At 41.0% G+C, this 14,098-nt stretch overlaps 1 protein-coding gene across 4 annotated transcripts in view; it reads left to right on the top strand.

The window, feature by feature from the left end:
* The window catches only part of TNIK (TRAF2 and NCK interacting kinase), a 407,791-nt gene that overhangs the window by 234,147 nt on the left and 159,546 nt on the right, over positions 1-14,098 (top strand). For all 4 annotated transcript variants that reach the window (XM_036850972.1, XM_036850970.1, XM_036850971.1 and 1 more), the window contains exon 3: positions 8,728-8,784. In XM_036850972.1, coding sequence (XP_036706867.1) covers positions 8,728-8,784 — 57 coding nt within the window. The remainder of the gene's footprint in view (positions 1-8,727; positions 8,785-14,098) is intronic.

Below are 14,098 nucleotides of genomic sequence, written 5' to 3'. Positions count from 1 at the left end.
GTGGAAAATCAGAGTTCATCTTCACTCTCAGAGGGAAAGCTAAGACCAATTTCTAGTTTCTCTGTGATCTCTGCAGAGGGGAAGTAAATTGGCCTCTATAGAGTTTAAGGGAACTTCATCCACTAAAATCATCTTCTGATTTATTTAAGAGTGAAATGATTGTAATCCCTACTTACAACCCCACCTCATCTGCTCCTGTACACTTTGTGGCTGGATAAAAATTGTGTGTGTGTGTGTGTGTGTGTGTGTGTGTGTTGGTGGGGGGAGGGGAGGGGAATGGAAGAAACTGATGTGGACATATGGATGGTATTGACCAAGAACCTGAATACGACCCTCAAAGGTCATTACTTCATTCAGTCCATTATTTCGCAAATGTTTATTGAATCCCTGCTGTGTCAAGCACTCTGGAAAACATGGGGGTAAATATATATCCCATCCATCCCCAAGTCTTGTTGATTTGACCTCCTGAATATCTCTGGACTCTCTCTACCTCTCACCTTCTCCATTATTTCCATCCTAGTCCAAGTTGCCATTAGCTCTCAAATGAATTACCAAGCAGTACTGTGTTATTCTTCCATTATCTTTTCAAGTTTCCTCTATTCCCTGCCCTGCATCCAAAGTGATTTTTTCAAAATGAAAACTTGATGACCCTACATTCTTGCTTCAAACCCTTCAGTGGCTGCCCATTGGTCTTAAGATAAAGATAGAACTCCTCAGAGTGGCCTGTGAGGCCCTGCATGGACTCACTAGACATGTACTGTCTACTCCAGCCATACTGGACTGCTTTCAGTTACTCAAATGCTCAAGCAACTACACCACAGGACTTTTGAACATGTTGTTCCCTTTATCTGGGATATATTTCCCAATGCTTGACCTAGTTTTTTCTATTCATCCTTTAGGTCAGAGCTTTTCTAAAAACTTCCACCCCATAGTAAGAAATATTATTTTACATTAACACTGAGAATACAGATAGGTAGGTAGGTAGGAAGATAGAAGGATGATAGATAAATAGATAGATGAGTCTTTGATTGAGTTCCCTAGGAAACAGATTCTCAGGGCAGAGATGTGTTTGTAGGAAGTGTTTTGGGAGGTACGCTCAGGATCAACACCTATAAGAGAGTGAAGACAGATTTGGGCAGAGGAAGGAGTTGAAGGCAGTTTCAAAGCCCCAGGCAATCCCCCCAAAAAGGAGCTCTGGAGCTGGGATGGCCCTTCAAAGTTTTCCACTTTGACATAAATGATGTAGGCTTTTGTATTCCTACATCAACCAATCATTGAATGTTTGCTGCCTCCAGGTCAGGGACATTACCTTAGGCAAGGAGCATGACCTTGGGTCCAACTGCTCTCTTTGACTAAGGGTATTTCCTGAAGAAAGACTCAGAGTAGCCCAGTCCTGAAGGAGGGATCTGGGGAGCACACCACAGCATCCACTACAGTCAATTCCTTATGATGCTTGGATCCATCTGCTTTGCATAATAAGTTCTGGAAACACTTCCTCTGGGATTCTGGCTGGTCTCTTTTCCCAGGCAAAGTTGTGGGAAGAAAGCCCCCACCATTACATATTGTCTAATGGTTGTACCTGTTGCTCATCATATCCTTCCTCTGCTACCCGTTTTAATCTCCCCCACCTTGTTTAGCATCTTTGCTGGTCTATATGGCAATCTTGTTGGGGTGACGCACATATTTATTCCTGAGAAGTCCAATCTCCTGCTCAACACGCCTTTCTCAGGCTTGACTGCTGCTGTTGTCCATTTACCAAAAAAAAAAAAAAAAAAAATGGGTAGAATATAAAAAGACTCTTATCTTCTGCAGCCTGAGGGTAGAAAAAGCTGAGGACCAGATCCAGGAATTAATTATTAGGGTAAAGCAAAAGTTGAATCCTCAATTCAAGCCTGATTGGGAAGGGATGAGCTCTGAAACTTGGAATGGAGACGTCCAAGTTGATGCACTTAAAAGCTTGAAACCTCTCATCCCTGGAATCCTCTGCACATACAGAAGTGATGTTCCCATCCTTTTTTTTTTTCTTTTGGCCATGCCGTGAGGCATGCAGGATCTTAGTTCCCTGACCAGGGATTGAACCTGTGCCCCCTGCATTGGGAGCACAGAGTCTTAACCACTGGACCACCAGGGAAGTCCCGATGTTCCCATCTTGATTGAAGATACTGCACAGGCCTTGGAATTTAACCTGATCTCCCTTATGATTTTCACACATTGTCTTCAGCTGATCAATCACTGTAGCTTTCCACTGTCTTTCGCTAGAAGTCTCAGCAAAAGCCATCTGATTCTACTTTTTTAAACTACTGTTTCCTCAGGACATCGCAAAAGTCCGAAATATTGGACTCACCAGTGTGTTCCCTGGCACCTGTATCCCACTTCAGTTCCGCACTAGTGAACGTGTTGACAGTGACACTGCTACAGCACGCCAGGGGCTATCAGTGAGCCACCTGCCACCAGTGATGGGAGTCTTATTGACAGCTACTCTGAGAGCCTATCTCCTCAGGCCATTCCTGGTACCAATTGTCTAAGATGGAGTTTCCCCAGGAACAGATCCTGAGATGATTTATATGTAGGAATTTTACTGGGAAGTGTAGGATCTACACCTGTGAAGAAAGTAGCATTGTGTAGAGGAAGAAGTTTAACTGTAATACAGTCTCAACAAAGACCTCACCCATCCCGAGGAGAGGTCAGGAGCTAAGCGGGCTCTTCAGAATTGCCCAACTCTAAGACTAAAGGCCTGAGCCTTTATACTTCTGTATCAACCAGAAATTGGATTTGGCTGTCTCCAGGATGGAACATGACCTTGGGCTGAGGGCAATTCCCAGAGAGGGCCTTGGTTGAGACCTCTCAGATACTTCAGTCTTGAAAGGAGAATCGGGGTGGTACTCTACAGTATCAATGACAGATAGGTGATCGATGTAACCGTAACAGTTGATCCGTGAAACAACAGCTGCCGTTATTACATGTTCTACACTGTGATTTTTTTTTTCTATTTCATTTGATTTATTTTCATGGTTCTTATGGTGCACATTTTGAAAATCACAGTATTGGATTACGATCAGTAGGTTAGTGTAGGATGCTGTGAAAACACACAGGTAAGGGCATTTGCTTGCAATCAGGAAATTGAAGAACTCTTCCTCAATAAAGGTGAGATCAAATCTAAGCTAAGCACGAAGAGCTAGAAACACTACCTGTGTGAGTCCTTGGATAAGGAGGAATGGAGACGGTGGGTGGAGTGTCTGCATTTTCCACAACCCTGGTTTGCTCATGTGCTCCACTGGAAACAAATGTATTTCAGTGACCTAGAAATGAAAGGACTCTCTCTTCCAGGCTTGCCTCAATCTAGCAGTTCTAAAGCCATCTTGCTGTTCCTTAGAAAATAACAGCAATAGCAGAGCCCAGGCTTGCATGGCTATTTCAGACAAAACCATTGTTTTTCTCTTGTACTTATTTTAGGGAGTAGGTAAAGGGGCAACATAGTCCCTTGGTATCTGTGGTGGGGTGGGGGTCAGGGCTGGGTATTGGTTCCAGGACCCCACTTGGATACCAAAATCTGTGGATGCTCAAGTCCTTTATATAAAATAGCATAGTATTTGCATATAACCTATACACATTCTCCCGTATAGTTTACATCATCTCTAGATTACTTATAATACCTAATACAATGTAAATGCTATGTAAATAGTTGCTGGCATGCAAAAGTTTTGCTTTTTGGAACTTTCCAGATTTTTTTTCCCTGAGTATTTTCTGTCTGAGTTGGGTTGAACGTATGAGTGTGGAACCTGTGGATACAGAGGGCTAAAGGTACTATAATCCTTGAAGCTACTATAATCTTCAAACGTGAGGTAGAAGAAAAAAAAGAAGAGGAGCAGAGTGTGTGTGTAAATCTGTCTAAGCACTGGAATGGAGTATGCCCACCTGTTGTCCAACCCCAGTTCATGTGCCTGATGCACAGTGAGGCCAAACAGATCAAAATGTCAAGAGTTTGGAGCAGAGAAGGGTTTATTGCAGGGGCCCAGCAAGGAGAATGGGTGGTTCGTGTTCAAAAGACCCAAACTCCCCGATGGCTTTCAGGCAAGTGTTTTTAAAGACAGCGTTAGAGGAGAGGGTTGTAGGATATGTGACCAGCTTGTGGACCGTCTTCTGATGAGCTCCTGGTGAGGTTACAGGGTGGTGTTTCTGAAACTCAACCTTCTGGTTCCAACCAGTCTGGGGTCTGCATGCTTGTGGTCAGCCTGCAGTCACCATCCTCCACTTGGCTGGGGGTCTTAGTTTCCAGAGAACAACTCAAAGGTATGCATCAGATTGTTATCTATCCCCCTTTGGGAGGAACTAGGTGTCCCGTGACTCTATTGTCCTAATCATTAGCTTCTTGACCCTGCTCTTTGGAACTCAGGGAAGGCCTGGGAGAAAAAAGCCTTTTTCTACAAACAAGAAACGGGAGACACTAAGGGGCTTTTGTACCCAGGAGGGCCCCACAGGGTCCTGCTTAGTTTCAATCCCCTCTTTTCTTTGATACTCCTCAGTCTTGAGGCGAACAGCTGTAGAACTAGAAAGGGAATAGAGAGCTTAATCATAAACTCGGCAGAGGAATTCTGGTTTAGCGACACTCAACTTCACGCCAGCCGAGTGACCCCACAGCCTCTGCTTTCCCTGATTTGATTTGACGGGGTTTTTTTCTTCCTTTCTTTCAGAGGGCCTTTTTATGCTTGAGGTCATGATTGAGGCTTTGGGTCCCACTGGAATACCAATTTTGTTTTTCTAGATTTAGTCTGTTATTTTTGTTATTGTTGGTTATTTCAGTAGAAAAAAAAAATCTTACTTCATTCTTTATTAAGAAATGACTCAGCAATTGCAATCTGATGGGATATTTTCCCATAATTTTCGTGGATAAAAAATTTTAACTCTTTGTCTCCTTTAAAGTTTCTTTTCCCCCAGAATATCATTTTTACTCCTTGGTTGACTATGTAGTTTAGATCCAAACTAGAGTCTATGATTATATTTTTAATTTCTCTTTAAGTGGAAATAAGTTAAAATTAGGAGTAGTATTGAATTTTTACCTCAAAATTCTCTTGTAATAACATCCTCCCCATTGCCCTCAAATAAAAAAAAAAAATTAAATCCTACATGAAACAGAGACGAATGGGTCATGTTTAATTCAAGTTAAGTGAAGTATGAAAAGGTTTGTTTAAAAAAATTGTTTAAATTTTAGTGATAAGCGTTTCTAATTCATGGGCGATTGGGATTGACATGTATACACTGATGTGTACAAAACTGATGACTAATAAGAACCTGCTATATAAAAATATAAATAAAATAAAGTAACAATTTCTAATTCAGGAGCTGGAAGGCAGAACTGGAACAGGTGAGAAAGTGTCCTGGGTTTAGGTCCCCATTAGTTGTGAGATATTGGCCTCATCTCTAAAAGAAGGATTAGATTAGGCACCTTAGGGGCTATTCCTACTCAATTTATTTGTGACTTTATGAAGTTGTCTCTTTAAACACTGTCTGAACAATGATGTGCCTCAGGTTTCTAGTGGTCTTTAGGTCAGCTGATTCCTAGCCATTCCCTCAAAGTCTGCCTTCATCTGGATCCTAATTTGGTTTGGCATCCTCTAGTGATGCAAAAGGCAACTCACGCTGGGCAGCCTCCTTTGTGGCTCCCCCATCAAAGGATGACAGCTCAGCAGCCATCCTGTTCCAGAGCACAGGACGCCTTTGCTTGGGACTGAGCTGAGGCTGCTAATTGTTCCGCCTCCAGGATCTCATTTAAGCCCAAACTGCCATCCCAAAGGTGTATTATTCAGTCATCTGTCAGACCCATCGAGAACGGTTATTTCAGCTTAGAAGGGAGATTTAAAAATGGAGGAGAAGTAGGTTGTTTTCTTTTCTAGTGTTATGTCATAAGCGGTTGCTAAAACAAAAACAAAAACAACCCTGTGTCTTAAGTTCAAAAAAGTCACAGCTATTTAATTTATTTATTTCAAACCAAGAGCTGCTCAATGCCTGATGCCATTTACATTTGAAATGTAAAGTGCATTGTATCCTGTCCACTCCCTCCCTGGCTGCTGATGGAAAGAACTAGGTGTTGACATGTCCTTGTAACAAATTATTCGCTCAAAGAAGATTCCCTGTCACTTAAGGAGTTAAAAATAGAGTGTAACATTTCTCAAACTGTGTTGGCTGAGGTGACTTCAGGAGCTCCCTGGGGCAGTTAGGAGGCTGCTCAAACCCCTGCTTGAACAAGGAGGTTGGATGCCTTTCAAGATTTTTGGTGGGAAAAGGTTCTGCTGCAAATGGAACCAGAGGGGAAGCACAGGAGAGAGGGAAGGAGACCAGCGAGGGGGGGGGGGGCGGGATTAATGGTCCTGTGGGCTCAGTGCTGTAGTAGAAACATGGAATGTTCATTACTAGCACAGAGGCCAGGGGTGAATCTACAAAGTGAGTAAGCTTACTGGGGAGTTGGGAGTGAAGGGCATTCCAGGCCAAGAAAACACACCATCAGGGAGGCAAGAAACAATGCAATACGTTTAGAGAATGCAGTTTAGTGTCAGGGACCACAGTGTAAGAGCAGGTGGGAGCCCACCAAGGTGGCGTGGCAGACGGGGTCAGTTCTTAGAGGTCCCCTCAAGACATACCCAGGTGTTCCCCTTTCCTGGCTGCGTGGCACCATTAAAAGAATTTCAAGGTGAATCAGCTGTGTGACATCAGCCAGACCCTCTGTATTTGTCTGCAGTCCCCTACACTCCTTTAGTGCTTTAGTAGAGAAATACCCATTGTTTAAGGTATGATTTGTGGCCCTTACTGTAAAGATTTTCTGTTCTCGAAGAGAAGCTAATGACTCCTTTGTTAAGGTCACCATTACAGTATCGCAGACTTACTGGGACCTGGACAACCCTGGAGGTCATTCAGTGTCTATCAACAGAGGGTGCTGTAGCTACTTCACCTTTGTGCAAGATTGACCCAGGCTCTGCAGGAAGTTAGTATTGCTGGCCCCTGGGCACTAAGTGGCAGTAATACTACTCTCCCCACTCAGTCATTGTGAAAACTAAATTTCCAACTAATTTTCCTAAATTTCCTTGGGGTGGTGTTGACAGTGACACCTACTTCCCCCACCTCCGACCACTGAGCCCAGGCTCCCCACATTTTGCAGGTGAGGAAACCAGGGTCCAGATGGGTTACATAACTTGCTCCCAGTGAACCAGCTGGTCATGGGCAGAACCAGCCCTCTGGAATTCCGGTCCAGGGCTCTTGGTGTGGTAATGCTTCAGCCCCCTCCCTCAATTTCTTGAAAGTTGAAGTACGCCTGTGACCCTATTAGGTTACTGATTTGATGTCTTCTTCTTTGTGCTCTTTTCTGAGTGAGGAGGAAAGGGAGGGAGCAGAATGGAGGTTGAAAGGTGAAGGAAGCACTCTCAGAATCAGGTAGATCCATACACAAAGCTGAGATATATGAGAAGAAAAGGGGCAGGCAGCACCAAAGCAATCTCCTCCAGCTTCAAGTGGACATGACTCCACTACCTGCTGTTGTTGTTCATCCATAAACATGCTGCCCCATCTACGGGCTAGGCACCCACTATTCCAGGCACTGGAAATACAATGATGAGACACGGTCCCTTCCTTCATGAAACATATAGCTTAAGAGGGAAGACAACACTTAAAATTAATCACGAGACAGGACTATAAATAATTATAGCCAGCATCTGCTGACAGCTATTCTGTGCCAGGTACTGTCAAGCACTTTATATACATTATCTCATTCAATCCTCCTTGCAATACTATGAGTTAGGTACTATCATTATTTCCATTTTTCAGACGAGGAAACTGAGGCCTAGAAGGTTAAAGGATTTGCCTAAGGTCATGCGGCTGGGATTTGAATCCAGCTGATCTTGGAAGGTATATTATACTGCATAATAGCAATAGTAGGTAAAATGTATTTTAGAAGCCACATAGAAAATGCATTTAGAAGTAATGGATATTGACCATCTTTGCTGCTGTCTGAGAGTCAGATGTAGACTTCATGTTTCTCAAGGAGCAAGTACAGAGAAATCTCCTCTTTGGGATTGCCCCCTCACCACACCCTGTTCTCTTCCAGTTCCTTGTGGTTGGTGCTTCACTGTGGTTGCAAAGACCAGGGATACCTACTCTGGGGAAGCAGTTCCTTATGCTCAATACTGTCTCTTTGATCACAAATTCGGATTGATTGCTATCTGTTTTGTTTTAGGCCCCCTTTTAAGATGAAGATAAATTCATAGTCTGAAGTGAAGAGTAGCAGAATCATATCCAGTTTGAGGACTGTTACAGGATATTTTAATAATCAAGGAAACTAAAGTTTCTGCACATACCAAGTGTTTTCCAACCGAGGAGATGCTTATGTCTCCTCCACCCAGATCTAGCTCCCCTTCCATGTAAATCCTCCTCTCACTCAACCCCTTATCTAACACCTTGAAGAGGAGGTAAAACCAAATTATTCGACATTGTCTCTTTTATTTAACTTGCCAACCACTCTGAAAACAAACCCAACAGACAAAGTGATGGAGATGTTTTACAAAATAAACATTAAATAGAGATTGATCTTCAAAGCATTTAAGATTTCTGTGTGTGTGTCTGTCTGTCTGTCTTCCCCATTGGCACTCTGTAACATTGATCTACGTAATTGTTCTTTACAGTTGAAATCTAATGTTAATATTGCTCATCAGGACTGAATTATTTTTAAAAATTTTTTTACAGGGTCGTCATGTCAAAACGGGCCAGCTTGCAGCTATCAAGGTTATGGATGTCACAGGGGTAATGTATCATTATATTGCCGTCTCAAAGCTATATATTTGTAATAGAGAAGTTAGTGACAGAGAAAAATCATTTTTTGGAAATAGAATTTTTTTAGACATCTAAGACCTTTCCCCACTTGTGCTTAACATAAAAATTAGGAGTATTCAGCAGCTGACCAAGATGACCATGGGTAAATCACTCTAATTAAACTAGATACCTACACACTGCCTTATGTAGTCAGAGTGAAGAACATGTGTGCCAATAATTTACATAAACACAGCCAAGGACATTTGCAGATGAAGACAGAACAAGGATTTGAAGGTATTAAGAGAGTAATACTGAGATTACACAGAAGAGGTGGGTCTTCATAGTTTTCCCCAAAGTCCACCTAACACTGGAGTAGACAAGAGTTTGGATAACTCTAAAATCCTAGTAGGATGTGTAACATGAATATTTTCCTCCCCCAAATGTTATAGACCAAATAATCACAATAACTACAAATACTTATTATTATAAGCAACACTGAAACAAAATTTCTGCCTGGATTATCAAAAGCAATCTAAGGAATAGACTTTATTTTAAATACCATCTTATGCTTTCAATCCTTTTTGCTAGGTCTATTTAAAATATTTAAATGCCTTTTCTAGAGTACAGAGCAAAAATCAGACTTGAAAGGACTTATTGGAAATCAAAAGCATGTTAATGATTTTCTGTTGTCCCCAGGGATTTTTCTAAGATGTCTGTCAGCTGTACACAAAAGCTAAAAGACCAAAGTCTTCCATTTGGCCCAGAAGTGGATTATTTAATGTAAAGAGATGTAGAATGAATGGGTCACACAAAGGTATCAAGAACCAGTATACAAATAAGAAAAACACACAGTACGTCCATAGGTCAGACTTCAGTCCATACCTTCTCTGGTCCAGTTTGCTACCTTTGATAAGTATACATTATATGCTACACTATTAACCATGATACTAATTTCACTAATTTTCATTTATACCACACATTGTACTGTCTTCCTTTCCTTACTTATTATTTATCTGAATTCCTTTTTAAGTTCTATGCATTTTAAAACTTATATGCATTTTTAACAAGAAAAAATTTTGTTCCCATATGTTTAGAAGAACTTAGATAAAGTAATCCTTCCTTTTATTTGTCCTAAATGCATTATTCAAATTTCAGAGCTTGCAAACCAGTTCAAATATTTCATCCCAATTAGTTTATTAATTCACCTGGCCTTTGCTGAGTAAGAAAATACATGCAGATTATATTAATAAGGTTTAGGTTCTGCCACTTGCAGGAGAAAACTCAAAATAACAGAGGCTTAAGTATGATGGAAGTGTTATGCTCTCTTACGTTAAAGGAGTCTAGGGGCGACAGTCCAGGGATGTGTAACAGCAATGTGATGGAGTAGGAGGGTGTTTTTATCTTTCTGCTCCATCATTCTGACACGTGGCTTCCACACTTAAGGTCAGTTCTGTGATTTAAGGTAACTGTTGGATTTCCATTGATCACATTCTTTGGCAGGCAAAAAAAAAAGCAGTGCGGGGAGGGGGGGAGTAGGTGGGAGCAGAGTGTACAGAAGACAGCCCTTCCAGTGAAATTTTTTCTACTCGCATACAACGTTTCTATTTACTTCTGCAGTCATTGGCTACCTAGCTGCAAGGAAGCTGGGAAATGTGGTCTTTCATTCTACCAACCTGTCCAGTTAATTTGGGTTCTATTATTAGTCAGGAATGAAGAGAGAATGGATACTTGTATTGTTAATTAGCAGGGTCTGACACAAAAATCAAGGTCAGATACTATCAGTCTCTACATAGAAACCCATTAGAAATGTGTAAATCTTTTACAAAGCTCCCAGCACAAAACAAGTCAGAATTTATTTTGCAATTCTGCTAAAGTCATACTACTGTATTTTCCTTGAATTGAATAGGATCTCCACATAATGTGATGCACTTGGCAGTTGAACAACTAATGGATGTGGATGGAGCCCAAGACATTAATGCTGTAAAGTTCTGTTGTGTGGGTCTGCAGAACTACAGTTGAGTTCCACTGACGTCATTAATCTCAGTGTACAAAGCTGTATATTGATGCACAAAGTATGACTTGAGAGCACTGAATATCACTTTTTCTGGTTCTGTTTGTGAGATTTTAAATTGTTCAAAGAATCATTTACTATTTCTAGACCACCTTGCTTGGAATCAAAAAAGTTACACAGCAATTTATCCCAGAGTATGTATTTTCAGTTTAAGCAGTGTCAGTTGGCCTCTCTAAACTGGGTTTCACAAGGCAACTGAGACCTACAGAAAATGATTTAGAGTCTATTTTCTCAACTCTCCCCAGCATGGTACAGAGCTAGCACCATTTTCAATGCATAGGAGAGTCAATCTATTGCATACAATGGATGCTTTATAGTATTTAGGCTTAATTCTCTCGGGGGAACCTCTGTTGAAAGGGCTGGATAGTTCCTTGATTTAGACACATCATTGACCATTATGTAACCACTGACCCCTAACAAAGGCAAACATGGATACACATCAGGAAATGGTTTTCTTATTTCCCATGGTGTATGATCCAGCATCAAATGACTTTTGTATCACCCCCTTACACATCACAGTCAACATAAAATTTCCTTTGTGAAACTCATGTGGTATCCTCAGAAAACAATCTATTTCATTTTGTCATGTTGTCTTTTGTGTATTATGGAACGCTGCAAAAGCTTCTTACCAATTATTATAATTGTGCTCATTATAGCTGCTCTGAGATGAATTCTCAAAGGTCATCTTTGTTAATTGTTTGCAGTGATCTACTGCGAAGTTACTATAGTTTATCGTAATGAATTTGATAAAACTATAAGCTTGAAATCAATTTTTAAATTATTGTTTTCTTTCTATACCATTTCCTTTTTTAGAAGAAAATAACCATAGAGAAAACTGGATATAATGCTTATGTTCTTCTGTTTCAGAGCTGAGACACTTCCAAATTTGCTAATATTTGCTTCAGAATTAGGGCTTAAACTCAGACTCAGTCTTTGAAGTTCTTTTAGTTTCTGAAGTAATTATGAGAATTTCTGCATTTTGTCGCTTTCTGGGGATTTCTTCCCAGCTGGATTGTGTACGTTAATCATCTAAACAAACTGGACCCTCTCGGGTAGTGTTCCTCAAGGTGGACAGCCAGCATTTGCAGGCTGTCAGCACCCCTGGGGTGTTCATCCGAAAGGCAGATTCCTGGGCTTGCTGCAGAATTCTGGGTGGAAGAAGCTGCCTTTCTACAAGCTCCTCAAGGAGCTTCATGCACACCAAAGTCAGAGGAGCACTTTTCTAGGGACTTGTATTTACTGCTTTCTGGTTACCAAGTATGAAGAGACCATGATTCTTTGATAATCCTGCAAATAATACCCATCTTCATTTGAACCAAAATTCCTGATGTAAACTAGTCCCTTTACAATGATACCTTGAAGCCCATGTAGGACTTAATAAGATAATAACTTACTGTCATAGGCTTTCATCTTCACAATGACTGGTTGTGATCATTACCCAGGACACTTTGGGTTGTAGTACCAAAGCCCCACTCAGACTAGATGAAGCTGAAAACAGAATTTATTGTCTTCTGTATATTTTTTAAAAAAAGAAAAAACAAAAAAAGGCTCAGCAAGATCTAGGAAGTCACATGACTGATTAGGAATTTTGTATCTCTCCATCTCTGGGCTCTGCTTTCTTTCTACCAGCAGCTCCAGGCTCATGTTCTAATTACTTCATTACCCTTAGTCCCAGCAAGAGTGCCAGTGTGAACATCAGTGGCCCAGCTTGGGTCACCTCACCATCCGACAACCATACCCTGTTTCTCTCCAGCCACATCTGGGTTGGGTGCCTGGCCCTGGAACCTACCACAGGGACTGAGAGTTGGAAAGGATTCCTCAAACAAAAACCTAAGAACTGTTAAAGCAAAGGGTAGGATAGATGCTGGGCAGGGAAAAACAAGAGAATTCAACGTATTACTGTAAGATCAAATCATTTTAGTAGATGTATTTAAAACTGACTTAGTCCTTAAGTGCCTCTCTAGTTACATTTTTTATATTTCAGCCTGAAATAATAATGGTAGCTAACATTGATGGAGTGACTATTATGTGCCAGAACTCTTTACAATACTTTCTATATATTGATTCACTGAATGCCCTTAACAACCACCAGACTCCATTAGTAGGTCCGTTATAGAGATGAGAAAACCAGGCATATTAAGTATCTTGCTCAATGTAACATGTAAATGGTGGAGTGAATATTTCAACCTGAGTATTTCAGTTCTACTTTTTAAGTCCACCCTGTTTCTCACACTGCCATAGATCTTCAGTTAACATAGAAGGATATTTAGTGTTTAATTAATTTATTTGATAAACATTTACTAAACACCTACTTTATGACAGACACTTGAAATTCAAAAATGACAAATTGGTTCTTTGCCTGAAGGGGAGCTGACAATAATACAACCTTGCTCTAAATATTTGTAGGTAAATCTAATCCATTTTATAATAAAGTCGTACAAGTCATAAATAAAGTTACATATACAGTTTGATGTGACAGTGAGGGGTAGTAATTAAGCCCAGGAGGACAATCAGACTAGAACGTTCCTGGCCAAGAAAACAGTCTGTGCCAAGGCATGGAGGCTGAGAGAGGTGGAACATGTTCTGGAAACTATCACATAGTTTAGTTTTAGTATAAAAAATGTGCTGAGGAGAGAGTGATACAAGGGGAATCTGGACAAGTTAGGGTCAGGTCATGAGGGAATTCATTACAAGGTTTTCAAACTTTTTAATTTTCCCAATAGAACCCTGAGAGCAAAGAGTCTTAAGCAAAAACCCATTAGATAGAAGAGATACAAGGCGGGTTGTTTTTTACAAGGGGCGGGAGGCTGTCAGTCCCGGCCCCGGCCTCACACCACTGCTAGAGCCAGTGTGGAAGCCAGAAGTTAAATAGCAAAGTAACAGGATGGGATTTGCTTACTAGAAGGATCCATCTTAAGCCCTGCTTGATTGAGTTTCTATTTCTGTCTCACTTACTGAATTCCTGTGGGTGAAGCTTTCAACCAGTCTCCGTCTCTCTTTGAAGAGTAAGGAAGCAGCTTTCTCCCGGTAGCTTCTGGTAGAGTGCTTTGCCCATAGTTAATGGGCTCGTTGAATGTTTGCTGAAATTGGACCAAAAAAAAAAAGGAAACATCTTTTCATCTTCGGTTACTGGGAGAAATCAGGGGACACGCTGCTCCAGGCACATTTGATTCCTCCTTCCCAAAGGGAGGGCAATTCAGTGGAATGATTGGTAGCATAGAAGGTAATATTAGT

This window comes from Balaenoptera musculus, chromosome 4 (assembly GCF_009873245.2).
Source record: "Balaenoptera musculus isolate JJ_BM4_2016_0621 chromosome 4, mBalMus1.pri.v3, whole genome shotgun sequence".
In the NCBI taxonomy this organism is placed as follows: Eukaryota; Metazoa; Chordata; class Mammalia; order Artiodactyla; family Balaenopteridae; genus Balaenoptera; species Balaenoptera musculus.
Note: the sequence above shows the minus strand (reverse complement) of the source record. Positions and strands in the feature narration are given on the sequence as shown.